At 49.0% G+C, this 22,335-nt stretch overlaps 2 protein-coding genes across 2 annotated transcripts; one reads left to right on the forward strand and one right to left on the reverse strand.

Moving 5' to 3' along the window:
* Positions 1–5,361: 5,361 nt before the first annotated feature.
* Positions 5,362–6,297, forward strand: LOC139831696 (uncharacterized). The gene has a single exon (XM_071821019.1). It carries the CDS (start codon positions 5,362–5,364, stop codon positions 6,295–6,297), a length of 936 nt encoding a protein of 311 aa, XP_071677120.1.
* Positions 6,298–15,755: 9,458 nt separating this feature from the next.
* Positions 15,756–16,656, reverse strand: LOC127301254 (zinc finger AN1 domain-containing stress-associated protein 17). Its single transcript, XM_051331470.2, has one exon. It carries the CDS (start codon positions 16,503–16,505, stop codon positions 15,954–15,956), a length of 552 nt encoding a protein of 183 aa, XP_051187430.1. The 5' UTR covers positions 16,506–16,656; the 3' UTR covers positions 15,756–15,953.
* Between the last annotated feature and the right edge of the window lie 5,679 nt (positions 16,657–22,335).

Genomic DNA, 22,335 nt, shown 5'->3' on the forward strand with positions numbered 1-22,335 from the left:
GAGCACGTCTCTGGTTTGGGCATCTCTTCGGAGTCCTCGGGAGGGAGCTTTGCGCCGCCGCCGGAGGTAAGAGAGCAGGATCCGCCGGAGGGGCGCGCCAGAGTTCAAGATTGGTTGGTTTGGGAGATGCCCAAGCCATCAAGGGGCAAGCTTTGGACGAGGAGGATTGATGCGAGGAGGGAGGCCGGCGCCGGGGCCTGGGGCGCCTCGCCGCCGGAGATGCGTGGGCTCTGCTTCCGCTGCTACAGGCCGGGGCATCGCAAGCGCGACTGCATGAATGCGGAGGTGTGCATGCGTTGCTGGCAGCGTGGGCACCCGGCCATGGAGTGCAAGAGGCCGCGAAGCCCTTCGTCGGAGGAGGAGCTGCGCCGTTGCGCACTCGCCAAGTTCGCGCGTCGTTCTTCGCCGGAGAGGCGCCAGGGGCATCAGCCCGAGAGAGGTGCGGGGTCTTCTTCGCCGCCCTTGCCACCGCCTCCGCCGCCACGGCACCAGGTCTCCCCCCAGGCCCCTCCGCCTCCACCGCGACGCCAGACTCCGCCCCCTCCCCCACCCCCACCGCTGCCGCCGAGGGCAGCGTCTCGTCTGCCGCCTATGGAGGAGTGGCCGCCGATCGCGGTTGCGCCGCTCTGGTCACCGGGCCACCAGGGAGGTTTGGAGAACGCGGCAATGAAGCCGTGGCTGTGTGTGGTCAGGCGGACCGCCACGATGTGCGATTTGGAGAAGAGGCTTAACCTGGCCTTGGTCGCCACTGTCGGCGGGACGAGGCCGACGGTGACATGTGAACAAGTGGCGGCGGCTCTGAGGTGGCGCGGGGTGCCGGAGGGCACGGTCTCGTGTCACACGTTAGCGCCGGAGAGCTTTCTGGTGGTCTTCGAGTCCAGGGAGCTGAGAGATCATGTGGCCACCATGCCGGCCGTGCTCGTCGCGGGCGCGCCGTTGCTGTTCCGTCCTTGGAACCGCCAGGCGCAGGCGTCCTTGGTGCCGATGAGGAGCAAGGTCACCCTGGTCTTGGAGGGGGTGCCGCCGCATGCATGGGACATGGCTGTGGTGGAGGATCTGCTCGGGAACGGATGTGCGGTGGAGACGGTGGCGCCGGAGACGAAGGCGAGGACGGACATGTCACTGTTCCAGTTGACGGCGTGGACGTCCGATCTGGAGGCCATCCCGGTGGCGCGGCTGCTTGCCATTCCGGAGCCCATCCAGAACGACGGCGCGCGCAGTGCCCCGGGCTCGGGCTCGGTCGAGGAGGTTCAGACGCTTCAGTACAACATCCTGGTTCATCTAGTTCGAGTGGAAGAGGATGCCATGGAGGATCGGGTTCTTGGTCCTGGCCGTGGGCTAGATGGCCGGAGAGGAAAAGATGGAAGCGGAGGAGGTGGAGGCGACGGTGGTCAGGGCGATCGCGGGCGCAGGGTGGCCAGGGATTTGCCGTGGCAGCGAGGGGTTCCTGATCGGAGGAGGGGGCCGGGCGGCGTGCCTCAGCGCAGCTCCACCGTGTGCCTCCCCGCGGCGGCGCCGGAGTTGGAGAAGAGCTGGGCGTTGCCTAGGATGGCTAGCCCCGCTCCGTTCACCGTTCAAACGAGCCCGGCCAGTCAACAGTTACGGCGGCAGGCTCTGTCTGCTACTGCCAAAGCGGTCGTCGCTGCCAACCCTGGGGCCTCGAAAGCTACAGGAAAAGTTTTGGAGAAAGTGCTACACGACGACGTGAGCTTGCATGGAGAGAATCTGGCGGGCCAGGGCAGGGAGTCGGAGCCTGTGGGAGCGGGCGACGTGGAGGTCACGGGGCCTGCTGTGCCGGTGTTGGATCAAGTGGTGTGGGAGGATGCGGCAGATTGTTTGCCAGGCGCAGAGCACGAGGATCGGGGGCCAGGTGGGCCTTTGGATGTGGACAAAGGGGCTGCGCTGCCCAACAGGAGTTCTCCGACAGGATCGGAAGTTTCAGAGAGATCCCATGCTTCCTTGGGCTCAGCTGAGTTGGTGGGGCCCAGCCAGAGTTTGGTTGCAGCGGATCCGAGGCCACGATGCGAGGAGGAGTTTTTTTGCGTTTCGCTCTCAGGTGGGGCGCGCCACGAGGTGCTCGATAGGGCCACGTCTCCTGAAGCGGATCCGCTGCGGTGCGAGTTTGAGGTGGACTCGGCTGTTTGCATTGAGTGTCCATGCAGGGGTGAGGAAAGCCGAGGGAGCTCGGAGTGGACCGGGCCTAACAGCCAGATGCAGATGATCCCTAAGGGGACTCACAAGCCAGGCTCAGTCTTGCAGTGTGTCGAGCGTGAGCAGGACGGTGCGGAGGAGGAGCACCAGTTGGAGTACTCAGAGCTGGCTAGGGTCAAGAGTTTCTGCTCTTCCATCCTGAAAACCCTAGCGCCACCTCTGCTGAGTGAGTTCGAGAGGACTACGGGCCTTAGGGCGGATGCGGAGCCCTTCACACCGAAGAGGGTGACACGTAGATCCGTGGCGGCGTTAGCGGGCACGCAAGTCAAGATGGCGTCGGCAGCGGAGAGTTCCTTGCTTAAGGCCTTGGGTTTCTGCCCGGAGAACCTCCCAGTCAAGGAGGACGATCTGAGACGCTTCAAGGAGTTCTTTGACTCACCCGTCCAGGACGCACACATCCGAGTGCTAGCAGCCATTTTTGGCAAGGAGTTACCCTCGAGTTTTCACAGGGAGGCACACTGCATGAGGGCAGTGCCGGCGATCTAGGTCTAGAGTTGGGTCGGAGACTGGAGTCTTTGTTTTTTCCATGGATTGTACTTTTGAGTTGTTGTGCTGGAACGTTCGAGGTTTAAACGATCGAGCAAAAAGAGATGCGGTGCGTGAGTTCATAGCTAGCCTTAGAGTGAGTATGGTGTGCCTCCAGGAGACGAGGCTTGATGTAATAGATGATTTCCTTGTTATGCAATGCCTAGGGCAATCGTTTGATGGTTATGTGTTTTTGCCGGCGGTGGAGACGAGAGGAGGAATCCTCCTTGCTTGGAACAAGTCCATAGTGGACATAGAGCGAGTTAGCTACGATGAGTTTGCGGTCACCGGGGAAGTCATCCCTAGGGACAACAACAGATGGTGGATCACCACCGTTTACGGGCCACAAACGAACGAGGATAAGCGGAGGTTCCTGCATGAACTCACGGAGAGGCGGAGCCTATGTCCGGGGCCGTGGCTACTTGTTGGAGACTTTAACATGATCATGTATGCGGAGGAGAAGAACAACGATCGTCTGGATCGAGCCATGATGGCAAGGTTCAGGAGCTTTGTACAGGAACATGAGATTAAGGATCTTTACCTGCATGGGAGGAGATTTACCTGGAGCAGCGAGAGAGAGGTGCCCACGCTCACTCGCATCGACAGAGCGATTGCCTCGGTGGATTGGGACCTCTTGCACCCCGATTCCATCTTACAGGCACTTTCCTCTTCGGTGTCTGGTCATGCACCTATACACCTCTCGCTAAGCGCGGCGTTCAGGCCAAAGAGAAGGTTCAAATTCGAAGCCTTCTGGCTAAATCTTGAGGGATTTGAGGCGGCCCTGAAGGAGGCTTGGGTTTGTGAGCCCAGCATTGTGGACCCTTTCAGACGCCTGGACGCGTTATTTCGCAATGCGGTGGAATACTTCCAGGCTTGGGGAGAAAAGAAAGTGGGGAACATCAAGCTAAAGATCGCCATGGCCAATACCCTGATCCTGCGGTTCGATGTCACCCAGGAGTCGAGAGCGCTCACGCCTGCGGAGGCGTGGCTGAGACGGACGCTTAAGCTTGTGGTGTTGGGGTTGGCGTCGCTTGAGCGCACTATAGCGAGGCAAAGATCGAGGATGAGATGGTTACGAGAAGGGGACGCTAACACCAAGTTGTTTCATGCGGTGGCCAACGGGAGGAGAACCAAGAACTACATTGCTGCTGTTAGAGTTGGGGAGGAGACGGTGACGACACAGGAGAGAAAGAATGAGGTGTTCACTGATGAGTATCACAGGCTTATTGGGAGTATTCAAAACAGGGAGCACACCCTAAACCTCGAGTCCTTAGACATCCCAGTAGCGGACCTGAGCGACCTGGACTCCATGTTCACGGAGGAGGAGGTCTGGAACACAATTAGGGAGATGCCAGGAGATAGGGCGCCGGGACCGGATGGGTTCACCGGCGCTTTCTACCAGCGTGCGTGGCCAATCATTAAGCCTGACATTTTGGCCGGCCTCAGGAAGCTATGTGTGGGAGATGGTAGAGGTTTCGCTCGGCTGAATCGAGCATTGATCACCTTGATACCTAAGGGTCCGGAGGCTATGGAGACAAAGGATTTCAGGCCTATAAGTCTGGTGCATAGCTTCGCCAAGCTGTTCTCGAAAATCATTGCCAATAGGCTACGGCCGAGACTTGGAGAGATTGTCAGCATGAATCAATCCGCGTTCATCAAACACAGAAGTTTGCATGACAACTTCGTGCTGGTGAGGCAAGTAGCCAGGAAGATCAACTTGAGGAGGCAGACGGGAGTGCTGCTAAAGCTAGACCTCGCCCGTGCTTTTGATTCCATCTCTTGGAGCTTCCTGTTCGAGGTGTTGAGGAGAATGGGGTTTGGAGAGAGATTCTTAAAATGGATAGCTCTATTGCTATACACGGCAAACACGAGGGTCTTAGTCAACGGTGTTCCAGGTGACCGTATTTACCACGGTAGAGGTTTGAGACAGGGTGACCCCACGTCACCCATGCTTTTTGTGGCGGCTATGGAGACGCTCTCGGCTATGGTCACCAAGGCAGCTGGTATGGGACTTTTTGGAGATTTAGCGGGCATCTCCCCCTTGCAGAGGATATCGATCTATGCTGATGACGTTGTCATCTTTATCAAACCAGAGTTCAGGGAGTTGAGGGTGATAAGTCGGATGCTGAGCATGTTTGGGGAGGCCTCGGGCTTGAGAGTAAATTTCAGAAAGACGACGGCCAACCTGATTAGAGGAACACAGGAAGAGGAGGAAAGGGCTACTAGGGTGTTGGGTTGTGAGCTGGCGCGGTTCCCAATCAGGTACCTAGGGCTCCAACTGGCGCTTAGGCCTCTGTCCAAGGCGGAATGGCAGCCGCTCTTGGACAAGGTTATCAAGTGCGTACCCGCGTGGCAAAAAGGGCTCATCAAAAGAGAGGGGAGACTAGTTCTGATTAATTCAGTCGTCGCCGCAAGAGCGGTGCATCAAATGGTGGTGGCTGAGGCGCCAGTTTGGCTCCTGGAGGAGATAAACAGATGGATGAGGGCTTTCTTTTGGGCCGGTAAGGACGAAGTGCAGGGGGACAGTGCCTGGTGGCTTGGAGGAGCGTATGCAAACCAAAGAAGTTCGGCGGTTTGGGGGTGAAAGACCTAAGTCTGCAAGGCCTCGCCTTGAGATTGAGATGGATGTGGCTCAAACGCACGGACCTGGCTAGGCCTTGGCAAGGTCTACCCAGGTTGAATGATCCCCTGGTGGAGGGAGTTTTCCAGAGTCTAGCACGTTTCACGGTCGGGGATGGACAGTTGACCTACTTCTGGAGAGACAGATGGATTGGTGGTTATACTGCGGAAGAGCTGGCTCCGGAGGTGTTCGCCATTGTTCCCACTAGGCGGAAGAACACCCGTCTGGTGGCGGAGGCTATGCAGGGGGATGCGTGGTTGGATGACATATCAGGGGAGATGACGGAGGAGCTTTGGAGGCAATGCCTTACTCTGTGGGAGGCGGTGGAGGATGTCGACAGAGACGTCTCCACATCAGACCGCATACTTTGGAAAGGGGCGGAGGCTGGATCTTACTCGGCAAAGTGCACGTATGAGATGTTATGCCAGGGGAGTGTGAGATGGAGCATGAGTACGCCGGTCTGGGGCTCTTTTTCACCCATGAAATGCAAGATCTTCGCATGGCTGGCTCTGAGATACCGCCTGTGGACATCGGATAGGAGGGCTAGGCATGGGTTGCAAGAGCACCCGAACGCATGCTACATATGTCTGCAGGAGGAGGATAACGTGGACCACATTCTGACCCTATGCCCCTATGCGAGACAGGTGTGGTGCAGGGTGCTGCATAGCGCAAGTCTAAGAATGATAGACCCAGGGGGCATGGGGAACCTGCAGAGATGGTGGACGGAGGCCCGCAAGCGAGTGAGGAGGGTGGACAGGAAGCGTTTCGACTCCATGGTCATCTGCACGGCATGGACGATCTGGAAGCAGCAGAATGCGAGGGCTTTCAGCAATGAGAGGGAGCAGAAGACGGTGGACCAAATGGTTACCCAGATTAGGGATGATTTCCTCTTGTGGGAGAGAGCTAGAAGAGGAGTGAGGCTAGGTATAGTGAGAGAGTAGGCCTAGGCGGAGGTGGGCGGTGTGTGTGTGTCCGCAGCACCATGGTGCTGTGCTTGTAAATTATTTTGCTTTCACCTTCTATAAAGATAAGGCACGTTTTGCGTGTGCTCTCGAAAAAAAAAAGTTAACTTGTAAAGTCATTGTATCTTGAGAAGTGTGATGTTATGATAACATAGCTAGTTATCAAAATCATCTCTTTCTTTATTTAGTGTCATGCCATGTTATTAAAATGCCTAGTTGGCAATACATGTAGTTTTATGTAACTACCTTATTTACCCTGCTACCCATGCACAGTTTTTAGTTTGCTCCTAGCTTAGTTCCTGCAACTCTTCTTACTTCCATTTGTTTTCCTGTTCTGCCAGCCCTGAATGAATCCCTGAATGAATGAAAAGTAGCTCTGCTACATTTCGTAAAAAGAACATGGACAGGAGTCAAACTGTTGTTATCAGAATTGATATTAAAGTTGGTCGCTGTCGACCTATTAATCAAGAATAATATAATTAGATCTAGAATATTGCAGATGGTCTTCTTGAACTTGATGAGCACGAAAGAGTGGTGAGGGGTTAATCCCTCAAAAAGCACCACCGACTGGTTGTAGGAGGTAAGTTCCAAATCCAGGCGCACCAAAGACCAGCGGAAAGCTTTGAGAAAGGAGTACTTTTTATTTCTTCCATAAAATGCAAAAAAAATTGCTTATCGATTAATTCATAGAAATACTTTGATAGAAACCTAGAAGGGTAACATCTGAGTACAATGCGGCACTTTACACACTAGCCCGGGACCCGGGTAGAGCAGTTGTTGCCCACGACTTGGCATCTGTCTTTATCGTGTTGACCAACCCATTGATAACTTCCCACTTCTTCCTGTGTCGCCTCCCTCCCAGGCGGCCGGGGACAAACCCTAGTTCCTAGCCACCACCGCCGCTGAAGGGGGCGGTGGGGCCATAGCGCATCGTGGCCAAGCCATGGAGGGAAGGGGAAATGCTCGGATGCATTTTGGAGCGTCGGCGCAACAATATGCGGTTATTGGCGCGACCATCTGCGACTGTTGTCCCGGTTGTGCGGCAGCGCCTTGGTGGATTCACGGGGACGATAGTCCCCGGTGTCGACGGCGGTAAATGTGGGAGAACTGTAGCCCTCCGGGGCCTGCGGATTGGAGATGATGGTGGTACCAACCTCGCGGTAGGTGGCGATATAGCCGGCGGTGGATTCCAACGTGCAAGGCTGCCAGTGAAAACCACGTCAACTTTGGTCATGGCAGACGATGGTGTTGTCTTTCTGTAGTTACCTTGTCTAGGGCATCGTTGTTGCAGCTCTTGTCTTCTCGCCCATTCAGCTTTGGGAGAACCCAAATTTGGGTCTCCCATATTAGACGATGGCAGCATGTGGTGTTGTCACCCTCCTAGGGAATCATTTTTTGAAGTAGTGCTCGCTGGAACTGACTTGAGGTGGAGCGGTGTCTTTTCTTCAGCATCAAAAACAATGAGTCCCGACAACATGGAGGGCCTCGATGGTAGATGTGTGATGATGGACGTACGCAAGATGGTGGCACTGTCTAGCGTCGTGGCAGCGGTGGCGCTGGACCTAGTGAGGACCATGTGGTTCGCTTCCCTAACGATGGACCAACCGTTGATGGCGGTGGCAGCTTAATTATGTAGAGTGTGCATGAGGTGCTTGCTAAGAGTGTGCTAGCCTAGATGAGTGCTCCTATTTTTCCTAGAAGGTATCTCGGGGTACGCGGTATTTCCAGTTCCTAGTTGATAGCGGGTTTTTAGGTGTAAGGTCCTCTTGACATTATCTTCACTCACTGTCAGGTTTGTAGGTGTTGTATGGTGGCTTCGTGTTTTTTGATGTATCTTGCTAGGACTTGGTTGAATAGTATATAATATAAGAATGCCACATGTATGCACATACTAGACATTATCTCCGTCTTCAAAAAAATAAGATTGGACTACATGACATAATGCAGTCATCTTCGATGTCAGAAGAGAGCAGAGGTTTCGCTCCCAAGTACCATCCTGGTAGATACAGTGAATACACTTTGTTCGTCTCTCAAGAACTACATGTCCAAGACTTGCCACAATGTTGGGGTCCATGCTCATTCGCCAGAGATAGCGAGGAGACAGTTGGCCATCTTAGCAAGGTCGGGAATTTCTAGCCCTCCAAGCTCAGGGGACGACACACTTTGCGCCAATTGATATGGCACTGCCATGCATGGGCTTCTTTCCTTGCTGCCCAAAGGGATCCGTGAAAGATCTTCTCCACCCGCTTAAGCACACTAGCTGTTGGAGGGGGATTGTCAAAATGACCGACTCATCTGGCCTTGTCCTTCATTATTTATATGTCATATACGTAGAAGCAAGTATAAGGAGTGGTTGCAATTCATGGAATGTATATTTTCATTTTGCGTGGAATGTTTCCTTTTTGTTGTGCAATTGGCGGTGAATGAAGAAACTAAGTTTAGTTTATCTTTTGGATTTCCTTTGGTTCAGAGTCAATAACTAGGCAAATGGTAATAATCATAATGACATATAAATATAGAAAGGCTAGCTCATCCTGATGGAGGGGGCTTGCCAGAAGGACCAACTTGACCAGAGAGAGTCATCTCACCTAGGCTATCAAGGAGCCTGAAGTAATGCTCAAGATCGATATGACTCGTTCTCTTGGACAATTCTTACATATGAAAGGATGGCCTCGGACCACGGTTCTGTGAGTGGGCGGCTAGCGTCCTATCCATAACTAGCGCACACACATACATCTTGCTAAATGGGACCCTCCCCTACTGATCTGGCAAGGTAAGGATCTTCGACCGAGGGAAGGGAGGCTTTCGCCCATGTGGTTCGACCTCGTGATTGAGACCCTCAACGGCCTCTTGGCAAAGGCTAAATATGTGGGGTGGTCCGTCAGCTGGCACTACAGAACTTGGATGTGGTAAGGCGTTGTCTTGTGTTGAATGTAGATGGGCTGCAGCCCAGTAAGGCAGGCCATATAGTCTACAATTCCTGAAATCTCAAGGCCCATCACGTTGGCAGCTTGGGACAGCCTTGGGGGACAAAGTTTAGTCCCACATTGCTAGTTGGGAGAGAGTTGGAGTGGTATATAAGGGCTGCTGTTCTAGTTATTCCAAGTGAGTGAGAATAGAAGGAGCCCTCACGCACTCCTCCTCCTCCGCCCGCCCCGCCTCGGCTCGGCACGTCACGTCACGCACGCACGCACGCACGTCGCGTTTCGTGACTCGAGTTCGAGTTCGAGACACACTCAAGGAAGCCTAAATTTTTGCTTGGTGCACCAACTGTGTTGGGTACGTGTCGACCTGCATGTGCATGTTCGCCGCGTGTCCCTGGCTTCCTACGCGTGTCAACGCGGTCGGGTCGGGTCGGCTTCCCAGGCTATACAAGGAGACAGATCAGATCTAGAGAAAAATATACAGTTCTCAGAACTCTCTAGTTCCTCTCTCTCGCGAAGTTCCTTTTGCTGCGCTACTCTCTAGTCTTCCCTATCCCGGCGACTGCGTGCACAGCCGTCCGGGAGAGCAGGCCTCCGAAACTCCGTCCGTTGAGATCCTGCACCGGGAGACGGGCGATAAGGTTTTTGGGGAGCGTCTCGGCGCGACTGCTCGCTACTGTTCGTCTTCTTCTTCGACGACCAGGCTGCGTCATCGACAGATCCGACTACACCATGGGCGACATCAACAATACCCATGGTGGTGGTGGTGCTGCTGCTGGTGCGACCTTCCCGGTCGCGATGTACGTGCTTTTCCTCTCCTACCTTGCACTGCTACTTGTTCCATGTTCAGATCTGATGCATGTGCTTAGTCTGATGTGTATGGTTAAGTATGCTTGTGCATCTCTAATGTTGTTTTCGGTAATTAATCTCATACGGAAATTGCCTAATAATCCAACAATCCAAAAACCTTATTTGCTTAGGCAATTTTCACCATCTGGTTTTGCTGCTGCGCTCAAACCGAGCCCGTTTACGGGTTCTCATTTCAAGAGATGGTAGAGTAAGACCCTCTTGTGGCTCACTTCTATGGGTGTGCACCGAGTTGCGGAAGGTATTCCCAGAGGTCCGCTTACTCCTGAAGAGGATAAAGCGTTCGGGGATGCCACCGTAATCTTTGTGGGTGCCGTCCTAAGTGTGCTTGGAGACAAGTTGGTTGATGCTTATCTGCACATCCGAAATGGGAAGGAACTGTGGGATGCACTGGACGCTAAGTTTGGTGCTTCCGATGCCGGAGGTGAACTGTATGCTATGGAGCAGTTCAATGACTACAGAATGGTTGAGAACCGATCTGTAGTAGAACAGGCTCATGAGATACAGATCATGGCAAAGGAACTCGAGCTCCTCAAGTGTGTGCTACCGGACAAGTTTGTCGCGGGATGCATTGTCGCTAAGCTTCCCCCTTCATGGAGGAACTTTGCCACTTCCCTGAAACATCAGAGGCATGAGTTTTCTGTTGAGAATATCATGGGCTCTCTGGATGTTGAGGAGAAGGCGAGGGCAAAAGACAAACACACTGGAGGAACCGAGGGACATTCTGCTGCCAATATGGTGCAGAAAAATGCCCACAAGTCCAAGGGAAAGAACAAGGGAGTCTCCCAGACTACCAACTTCAAGAAGAAGGGGAAAACGGAGAAGAAAGATCCTTGCTGGGTGTGTGGCGAGACTGGCCATTGGGCTAATCGTTGTCCACAACGCAAAGGAAAGAAATGTCAGGCTGGACAGAACTCAAATTCTGTCAGCATGGTCATTGGCAACACAGAGGAAGGAACTACAGGGTATGGTAATATGTTACCTACTGTTCTTTCGGTGTTTCAGTCCACAGAATGGTGGGTTGATACAGGTGCTAATGTTCATGTGTGTGCTGACATCTCCATGTTTACCTCTTATCAGGCCCGAGGTTCCTCGCAATGATGGGGAATGGGTTACATGCTACTGTTCGTGGTGTTGGCACGGTAGATCTGAAGTTTACTTCGGGAAAGATCGTGCAAATCGAAGAACGCTTTGCATGTCCCTTCTATCAAGAAGAATCTCGTTAGTGGCTCCCGTCTTATGAAAGATGGGTTTAAGTTGGTGTTTGAGTCCAATAAAGTTGTACTGTCTAAGTATGGAACTTTTGTTGGAAAGGGATATGAATGTGAGGGAATGTTGCGCTTCTCTCTAGAAGACTTATGTGATAATGTTGTGAATCATGTAAGCACTAGTGTTAATGAAACTAATGTTTGGCATTCACGACTTTGTCATGTTAATTTCGGTTGTATGACGCGGCTTGCTGATATGAGTTTAATTCCGAAATTCACCTTTGTCAAAGGTTCTAAGTGCCATGCTTGTGTGCAAGCAAAGCAGCCTCGCAAGCCTCATAAGCCTGCGAAGGAAAGAAACTTGGCACCACTAGAGCTCATACATTCAGATCTATGTGAGATGAATGGTGAGTTGACAAAAGGTGGAAAGAAATATTTCATGACTTTGATTGATGATTCCACTAGGTACTGTTATGTGTATCTCCTGAAAACTAAAGATGAGGCTCTTGATTTCTTTAAAATCTATAAGGCTGAAGTTGAGAACCAACTTGAAAGAAAGATAAAAAGGGTTCGGTCCGATCGTGGTGGAGAGTACTTTTCTAATGAGTTCAATTTATTCTGTGCGGAACATGGTATAATCCATGAGAGGACGCCTCCTAATTCCCCACAATCCAATGGGATTGCGGAAAGGAAAAAACTGTACTCTAACAGATTTGGTTAACGCCATGTTAGATGTTTCGGGTTTATCCAAGGAATGGTGGGGGGAGGCTATATTGACTTCGTGTCATGTCCTAAATCGTGTTCCAACCAAGAATAAAGAGATTACCCCTTATGAGGAATGGGAAAAGAAAAGACCAACACTCTCCTACCTACGAACTTGGGGTTGTTTGGCGAAAGTGAATTTGTCAATCACCAAGAAGCGAAAGCTTGGACCAAAAACCGTGGATTGTGTCTTTCTTGGCTATGCTGCCCATAGCATTGCCTATAGATTTCTTGTGGTGAAATCTGGAGTGGATGACATGAATGTTGGCACCATCTTTGAATCAAGAGATGCTACATTCTTTGAGGATATATTTCCTATGAGAGATATGCATGGCATGTCTAGTTGGGAATCTGATCCAATACACAAAACTCCTATGGAGTCTGATGACGAATCTGATGATGAGAGTTCAGATTCTGATGAAGATAACAATGAAGCTCCACAAGGAGTAAGAGACAAAGGACTGCAAAGTCTTTTGGTAATGATTTCATTGTGTATCTTGTGGATGATACTCCCACTACCATTTCAGAAGCCCTCGCATCTCCTGATGCAGACTACTGGAAGGAAGCGGTTCAAAGCGAGATGGATTCCATCTTAGCTAATGGAACGTGGGAGTTATCAGAGCGTCCTTATGGGTGCAAACCTGTAGGATGTAAATGGGTATTTAAGAAGAAGCTTCGAGCTGATGGTACTATTGAGAAGTACAGGGCTCGGCTTGTAGCCAAAGGCTATACCCAAAAGGAAGGCGAAGATTTCTTCGATACCTACTCACCTGTGGCGAGATTGACCACCATTCGAGTACTACTATCATTGGCTGCCTCACACGGTCTTCTCGTTCATCAAATGTACGTTAAGACGGCTTTCCTAAATGGAGAGTTGGACGAGGAAATTTACATGGAACAAATTGATGGTTTCAGATCGCAAGGTCAAGAAAGAAAGGTGTGTAAATTAAAGAAATCTTTGTATGGTCTCAAACAAGCACCCAAATAATGGCATGAGAAGTTCGAAAGAACTTTGACATCTGTGGGCTTTGTTGTTAATGAAGCCGACAAATGTGTGTACTACCGCCATGGTGGGGGTGAGGGAGTTGTCCTATGCTTGTATGTGGATGACATACTAATTTTTGGGACAAGTCTCAAAGTGATTGAGGAGGTAAAAACCTTCTTATCTCAGTGTTTCGAGATGAAAGATCTTGGAGAAGCTGATGTTATATTGAGCATCAAGTTATTGAGAGATGGGAATAATGGGATTACCCTTGTGCAATCTCATTATGTTGAGAAGGTGTTGAGCAGATTTGGCTATGCTGACTGCAAATCTTCTCTCACACCTTATGATCCTAGTGTCTTGCTTCGAAAGAATGAAAAGGCAACTAAAGATCAATTAAGATACTCTCAAATCATTGGTTCACTCATGTATTTAGCTTGCGCTACGAGGCCTGATATCTCGTTTGCTGTATGCAAACTTAGCCGGTTTGTGGCCAACCCGAGAGATGATCATTGGCATGCTCTTGAGAGAGTGATGCGCTATCTAAAGGGAACCATGAGTTATGGAATTCATTATACCGGGTATCCAAGAGGACTTGAAGGGTATAGTGATTCCAATTGGATTTCTGATGCTAAAATGAAAGCCACACGTGGATATGTTTTCACTCTTGGTGGTGGCGCTGTTTCCTGGAAGTCTTGCAAGCAGACCATCTTAACGAGGTCAACTATGGAAGCAGAACTCACAGCATTAGATACAGCTACTGTCGAAGCGGAATGGCTTCGTGAGCTCTTCATGGACTTGCCTATGGTTGAAAAACCAATACCGGCTATCCTCATGAACTGTGATAATCAAACTGTGATTGTCAAAGTGAAAAGTTCTAAGGATAATATGAAAAGTTCCAAGCATATCAAGAGGAGATTGAAGTCTGTCAGAAAACTGAAGAACTCCGGAGTGATAGCATTGGATTATGTCCAAAGTGCTAAAAATCTGGCAGATCCTTTCACAAAAGGACTATCAAGAAATATGATAGACCTAGCATCGAGGGAGATGGGTTTGAGACCCACTTGAGTTGCCGAGGGGGTAACCCAACCTATGTAATCGGAAATTCCGTGAACTAGGACCTGGGAAAACAAACCGGAGTAACTGAGTTGAGAGAAAATATAATACTCCCACTCCGCTGCAGATGCAATTCTCTCATAGTTACTGTAAGGCAGGTTGACGATGTCTTAATGTGTTCTAAGCGGCTCTTAATGAGCGAAGACGCTGTCCTACAGGGCGATCTTTGAAGAACACACCTATATGAGTGACACTACTGGTCATAGTGTGGGAGATTTGGGTGAATCTCTAGTAAGCTCATGAAAGGCAGAGGAGTATGACTTATAAGCTCCACCCGAGGGGAAGGCTATGGCAGCCTAGTACTGTGCCGGCATTGAGCGAAACTTGCTGCACAAAGACTGACAATTCAAGGCATAGTCCATTGTTCAGTTGTAGTCAAGCGTAGCACCTTGCCTAAGTGGAAGTTCAACTTAACAGTCTCCACCGAAGTGCAGGTATATCAAACAGTGAATGGAACTAATGTGTCATCTGATGTGCATATGAGATCTGGTGGGGGATTGTTGAATGTAGATAGGCTGCAACCCAGTAAGGCAGCCCATATAGTCTACAATTCCTGAAATCTCAAGGCCCATCACGTTGGCAGCTTGGGACAGCCTTGGGGGACAAAGTTTAGTCCCACATTGCTAGTTGGGAGAGAGTTGGAGCGCACTCCTCCTCCTCCGCCCGCCCCGCCTCGGCTCGGCACGTCACGTCACGCACGCACGCACGTCGCGTTTTGTGACTCGAATTCGAGTTCGAGACACACTCAAGGAAGCCTAAATTTTTGCTTGGTGCACCAACTGTGTTGGGTACGTGTCGACCTGCATGTGCATGTTCGCCGCGTGTCCCTGGCTTCCTACGCGTGTCAACGCGGTCGGGTCGGGTCGGCTTCCCAGGCTATACAAGGAGACAGATCAGATCTAGAGAAAAATATACAGTTCTCAGAACTCTCTAGTTCCTCTCTCTCGCGAAGTTCCTTTTGCTGCGCTACTCTCTAGTCTTCCCCATCCCGGCGACTGCGTGCACAGCCGTCCGGGAGAGCAGGCATCCGAAACTCCGTCCGTTGAGATCCTGCACCGGAAGACGGGCGATAAGGTTTTTGGGGAGCGTCTCGGCGCGATCGCACATCGTTTCGTCTTCTTCTTCGACGACCAGGCCGCGTCATCGACAGATCCGACTACACCATGGGCGACATCAACAATACCCATGGTGGTGGTGGTGCTGCTGCTGGTGCGACCTTCCTGGTCGCGATGTACGTGCTTTTCCTCTCCTACCTTGCACTGCTACTTGTTCTATGTTCAGATCTGATGCATGTGCTTAGTCTGATGTGTATGGTTAAGTATGCTTGTGCATCTCTAATGTTGTTTTCGGTAATTAATCTCATACGGAAAAATCCAACATCCCTCCAACCCATGGCGGAGAGGATTGCCGTCCACCTACGATTCGAAGGCTGGGATGACACATCCGCAGACGTGTCAAATCCTTTATTTAATTGACGTATCAAATCCTCCATTCAATTGACTCTGAACCAATTATCATCTGTCTACCTATTGACTCTGAACTGAAGGAAGCCTAGACGTCTGCGGTCTGCCTACACGATAAACTAAACTTGCTTCTTCATTCAACAGCTATCGCGAAATTTTCGCACAACAGAGAGGGAACATTGAGGCAGAACGAAAATAAACATTCGATGAACTTGCATCCATTGCTTGAACATTCCACGCAGAACGAAAATAAAACATACGGCGAGATTGCAGCCATCGCTTCCACGTTCCGAGTACACAGTACAGAATAGATTCAAAACATCCTGAAATTCCGAATCAACGGCGGCAGCGCCCACCCGCCGCCGTCCCTAACCTTCTGCGCGTCGCGGCCGCAGTCGCCGGCCCGTCTCGCGGCGGCGGCTGCGCCCGCCGGGGACCCGCGCGTGGCGCACTCGTGGTCGGCGGGGAACCGATGCTTGAGGCACACCTTGTGGCCGCACCCCTTGCAGACGCTGGAATTGGAGAAGGTGAGCGTCTCCTTGCACCTCCGCGCGGGGCACCGCGGCTTGAGCTTCCTGGCCGGGTCGCAGCCTCGGCGCGACCGCGCGTGCGCCTCGAGGATCTCCGCGTCGGTCCCGGCGCCGGCGGCGCGCTCGATGGCGTCGCCGCAGGCCTCGCAGACGACGACGGTGCGGCCCTGGTCGGCGGCGCGCGCGCAGCCGTGGCCCAGGTAGGTCCGGTGCTCGGCGCAGAAGACCTTGCCGCAGCCGTCGCAGTCGAAGGGCAGGAAGTCGAGCTGGTTGCAGTCCTCCCGGTCGCAGTGCGCGCCCAGGTCCGGGAACGCCTCCGTGCCCCGCCGTGCCATCGCCGCTGCCCCTTCTGTTCCTTCTTCCTCTGCCTCGCGTGCGTGCTCTGTTTTCTTGCGTCTGGATGCAACCGGTGGATTGACGCGATGGGTTTGTGTGTGATCGCGGTGAGGCGACGCGCTACTTTTATAGGCTTCGGGACGCCGTTGCCGTCGCGGACGCGGTTTGCTCGTTTTCCTTTCTTCTGGTGCAAGAAGAAGAAGGTGATGGTGATGCCGCGTCCGGTTTGTTTTGGACTTCCGGAATAGTCCGGTCTGCTCTGGAGACGGTTGCGAGTCGTTTTGCTTTGAGCACCGAACGGAGCGGCCGCGTCGGCCGTGACGTGGCCTTGTTTTGGTCAAATAACGAAACATGGGCTTGCAGCCCTGGGCCGATGCCGACGCGGGGTCATACTGGACCGGAGTATACTTGGATGTACAGTGAACACTATTTAATGCTCCGTGCGTCCATCAGGCGGCCCAGCAGAACCATCGCACGTCCTGAGTTTTTTTTTGGGTTTGGGATGGATTTCCAGGCAAATCCTATACACCGACCAGGTCGGTGCCTACCAGGTACCGCACACCCTGGTCGGTACTGGGCCTGGCCCATTTTCACATTTTTTTTCTTTTTTTCGTTTTCTGTTTCTGTTTCTGTTTTTTCTTTGTTTTCTTTTTTGTTTCCTTTTCTTTTCTGTTTATTTTTATTTTTGTTCAAAATTGAAAAAGTTTAAAATTGAAAATAGTTCAAATTCGAAAAATGTTCAAATTTGAAAAGTGTTCAAAACGAAAAATGTTCGAAGCTAAAAATTTGTTCGTATCCGAAAAATGTTCATAATCGAAATATGTTAAAATTTAAAATATGTTCATTTTCTAAAAATGTTCAAATTTTGGGAAAATCGATTTTTCTTTAGAAATGTTCAATCTAAAAAAATATTCAAATTTTGAAAAACAATATTCAAACATAAAAAATGTTCAAATCCGAAAATTGTACAAATTCCAAAAAACGTTCAAATTCGAAAAATGTTCAAATCCAAAAATTGTTCAAATTCAGAAATTGTTCCAACAAAAAAAATAAAAAACTCGAATTTTTTTCAATTTTTCGAAAATATACAAATTTTAAAATATTCAGATTTTGGAAAATTCATATTATAAAAAAATTATTTTTCCGAACTTTTTTCACATTAGCATTTTAGAGTTATAAAAAAGAAAAGAAATGAAACAGCATAAAAAATTATTTTTATGCTCTCTATATGATTTCAAAACTTGAAAAGCTCTAGCACAAGATTTAATCCCTGTTTCCATCTGCGAAGGGCCTTTCTTTTACTTTATGTTGAGTCAGTTTATCTACTTCTTTCTATCTTAGAAGCAAACACTTGTGTCAACTGTGTGCACTGATTCTTACATGCTTACTTATTGCACTTATTATATTACTTTGTGTTGACAATTATCCATGAGATATGCATGTTGAAAGTTGAAAGCAATTGCTGAAACTTAAATCTTCCTTTGTGTTGCTTCAAAACCTCTTATTAAAAATCTATTGCTTTATGAGTTAACTCTTATGCAAGACTTTTTGATGCTTGTCTTAAAAGTACTATTCATGAAAAGTTTTTGCTATATGATTCAGTTGTTTAGTCATTATCTTTTTGTTAGCAAACTATAGACTATTGCTTTGAGTCACTTCATTCATCTCATATGCTTTACAATAGTATTGATCAAGATTATGTTGGTAGCATGTCACTTCAGAAATTATTCTTTTTATCGTTTACCTACTCGAGGGCGAGTAGGAACTAAGTTTGGGGATGCTTGATACGTCTCCAACGTATCTATAATTTCTTATGTTACATGCTAGTTTTATGACAATACCTACATGTTTTATTCACACTTTATAATGTTTTTATGCATTTTCTGGGACTAACCTATAAACAAAATGCAACAGTGTCAGTTCCTGTTTTCTGCTGTTTTTGATTTCAGAAAAGCTGGTTTACAAATATTCACGGAATTGGACGAAACAAAAGCCCACGGCCCTATTTTCCACGGAGTGTTCCAGAAGACCGAAGAAGAGTCGAGGAAGGCCAACAGGGGGCCCACACCATAGGGCGGCGCGGGGGGCCCCACTGCCGCGCCGACATGTGGGGAGGGAGCCCCCTGGCTCCCCCGACGCTGCCCCTTCGCCTATTTATTCCTTCGTCCCCGAAAACCCTAGGACGGAGAGCCAAAATACCAGAACAGTTCCAGAGACGCCGCCGCCGTCAACCCTAACTCGGGGGGTTCAGAAGATCCCCGCCGGCACCCTGCCGGAGAGGGGAATCATCACCGGAGGGGCTCTACATCACCATGCCCGCCTCCGGACTGATGCGTGAGTAGTTCATCCTTGGACTACGGGTCCATAGCAGTAGCTAGATGGTTGTCTTCTCCTATTGTGCCATCATGTTTAGATCTTGTGAGCTGCCTATCATGATCAAGATCATCTATTTGTAATGCTACATGTTGTGTTTGTTGGGGTCCGATGAATATGGAATACTATGTCAAGTTGATTATTGATCTATCATATATGTTATTTATGATCTTGCATGCTCTCCGTTGCTAGTAGAGGCTCTGGCCAAGTTGATACTTGTAACTCCAAGAGGGAGTATTTATGCTAGATAGTGGGTTCATGTCTCCATTGAATCTGGGGTAGTGACAGTAACCCCTAAGGTTGTGGATGTGTTGTTGCCACTAGGGATAAAACATCAATGCTTTGTCTAAGGATATTTGTATTGTTTACATTACGCATAGTACTTAATGCAATTGTCTGTTGTTTGCAACTTAATACTGGAAGGGGTGCGGATGCTAACCCGAAGGTGGACTTTTTAGGCATAGATGCATGCTAGATGGCGGTCTATGTTCTTTGTCGTAATGCCCTAAGTAAATCTCATAGTTGTCATCATGATATGTATGTGCATTGTTATGCCCTCTCTATTTGTCAATTTCCCAACTGTAATTTGTTTACCCAACATGTTATTTATCTTATTGGAGAGACACCACTAGTGAACTGTGGACCCCGGTCCATTCTTTTACATCTGAAATACAACCTACTGCAATCATTGTTCTCTTTTGTTTTCTGTAAGCAAACATCATTTTTCAGACCATACATTTAATCCTTTGTTTTCAGCAAGCCGGTGAGTGATGTCTACGGGTGCTTCTATTCTTGTAGACAGTGTTGGGCCTCCAAGAGCAGAGGTTTGTAGTACAGCAGCAAGTTTCCCTTAAGTGGATCACCCAAGGTTTATCGAACTCAGGGAGGAAGAGGTCAAAGATATCCCTCTCATGCAACCCTGCAACCACAAAGCAAGAAGTCTCTTGTGTCCCCAACACACCTAATAGGTGCACTAGTTCGGCGAAGAGATAGTGAAATACAAGTGGTATGAATGAATATGAGCAGTAGTAACGGCGCCAGAAAAGTGCTTGCTGGCGTGCAGTTGATGGTAGTAATATTGCAGGAAGTAAACAAGCAGTAAAACAGTAAACAAGCAGCGATTTCAGTATTTGGGAACAAGGCCTAGGGATCATACTTTCACTAGTGGACACTCTCAACATTGATCACATAACAGAATAAATAGATAGATGCTAGACTCTACACCCTCTTGTTGGATGATGAACACCACTAACTGTGTAGGATTACACGAACCCTCAATGCCGGAGTTAACAAGCTCCACAATATTCAATGTTCATATTTAAATAACCTTAGAGTGCATGACAGATCAACATAACCAAACCAAGTACTAACATAGCATGCACACTATCACCTTCACACTACGAAAGGAGGAATAGATCACATCAATACTATCATAGCAATAGTTAACTTCATAATCTACAAGAGATCACAATCATAGCCTACGCCAAGTACTACACGATGCACACACTGTCACCATTACACCGTGCAGGAGGAATAAACTACTTTAATAACATCACTAGAGTAGCACGCAGATAAATTGTGATACAAAACACATTGCAATCATAAAGAGATATAAATAAGCACTTCACTATGCCATTCATAATGTTGAATAAGTATTCTGTGAAATATAGCCTAAGAGACCCACACGGTGCACACGCTGTCACCTTTACACACGTGGGACAAGGAGTCTCCGGAGATCACATAAGTAAAATCCACTTGACTAGCATAATGACATCTAGATTACAAGCATCATCATATGAATCTCAATCATGTAAGGCAGCTCATTTGATTATTGTATTGAAGTACATAGGAGAGAGATGAACCACATAGCTACCAGTACAGCCCCGAGCCTCGATGGAGAACTACTCCCTCCTCATGGGAGACAGCAGCGTTGATGAAGATGGCGGTGGTGTCGATGGAGGAGCCTTCCGGGGGCACTTCCCCATCCCGGCGGCGTGCCGGAACAGAGACTCCTGTCCCCCAGATCTTGGCTTCACGATGGCGGCGGCTCTGGAAGGTTTTCTCTGGTTTCGTCGAACGTAATAGGGTTTTCGCGACGGAGACTTTAAGTAGGCGGAAGGGCAAGGTCGGTGGAGTCACGAGGGACCCACACAACAGGGCGGCGCGGGCCCTAGCCTGGCCACGCCGCCTTAGTGTGGCGCCACCTCGTGGCCCCACTTCGTATCTCCTCCGGTCTTCTGGAAGCTTCGTGTGAAAATAGGACCCTGGGCGTTGATTTCGTCCAATTCCGAGAATATTTCCTTACTAGGATTTCTGAAACCAAAAACAGCAGAAAACAGGAACTGGCACTTCGGCATCTCGTCAATAGGTTAGTTCCGGAAAACGCATAATAATGACATAAAGTATGCATAAAACATGTAGATATCATCAATAATGTGGCATGGAACATAAGAAATTATCGATACGTCGGAGATGTATCAGTGAGATTGATAACCTCACTGTTAAGTTGGGGCAAAGTAGTTTGATTGTGTTGTGCAGGTTCCACGTTGGCGCCAGAATCCCTGGTGTTGTGCCGCACTACACTCCTTCACCAACAACCTTCACGTGATCTTCATCTCCTACTTGTTCGATAACCTTGGTTTCTTACTGAGGGAAAAACTCGCTGCGGTACTCATCATACCTTCCTCTTGGGGTTCCCAACGGACGTGTACTTTACCGTCACAAGCAGCTACTTTTCTGGCGCCGTTGCCGGAGAGATCAAGACACGCTGCAAGGGGAGTCTCTCACATCCAATCTCTTTACTTTGTTTATTGTCTTGCTTTATTTAATTTTCTGTCTTGTTTGCTTTCTTTATATCAAAAACACAAAAAATTAGTTACTCGCATTTACTTTATTTATCGGTTTACCCTTGTTTATTTCATCATGCTTCTCCCTAAGTTCACTTTGAAAGATATATCGGTAGGGAGTGGGTCTATCATTGGAAGGGATAATATAGAAGAATTTTTTAATCATGTTAGTAAGGTTAAAGATTTTGAAGATAGATCCTTGGTGGAACTTGCTCCTAATTATGAAATTGCTACTTCCTCTTTAGTGCACATGTTGGAAGCTAGATTTGTTAATATTAATCCTATAATGCAACATATGTTTCTTACACTCCGTGATATGGAAGAAGGAGAGAAGAAAGATTTTGTTTTAGAAACCCTTCTTAAAGAATTTGGTGATGTAGCTAGTGAAGCTAGGAAAGTCTTTATTCAATATAAGATGCTTGGCTTTTATATCAATGTTGCAAATACCCTTGAAAGGATGGAAAAAGATATGCTAAAGTACACTAATGAAGCCAATTGTGAGGGTGAGACTCAAGTACCAATACCTTATAAGCTCATAGGAATGCATGAGGCACTAGAAAAGAATTTTGATTGGATTGTTCCTGAAAATTTATTTGAGGAGGATAGTGAG

This window comes from Lolium perenne, chromosome 5 (assembly GCF_019359855.2).
Source record: "Lolium perenne isolate Kyuss_39 chromosome 5, Kyuss_2.0, whole genome shotgun sequence".
In the NCBI taxonomy this organism is placed as follows: Eukaryota; Viridiplantae; Streptophyta; class Magnoliopsida; order Poales; family Poaceae; genus Lolium; species Lolium perenne.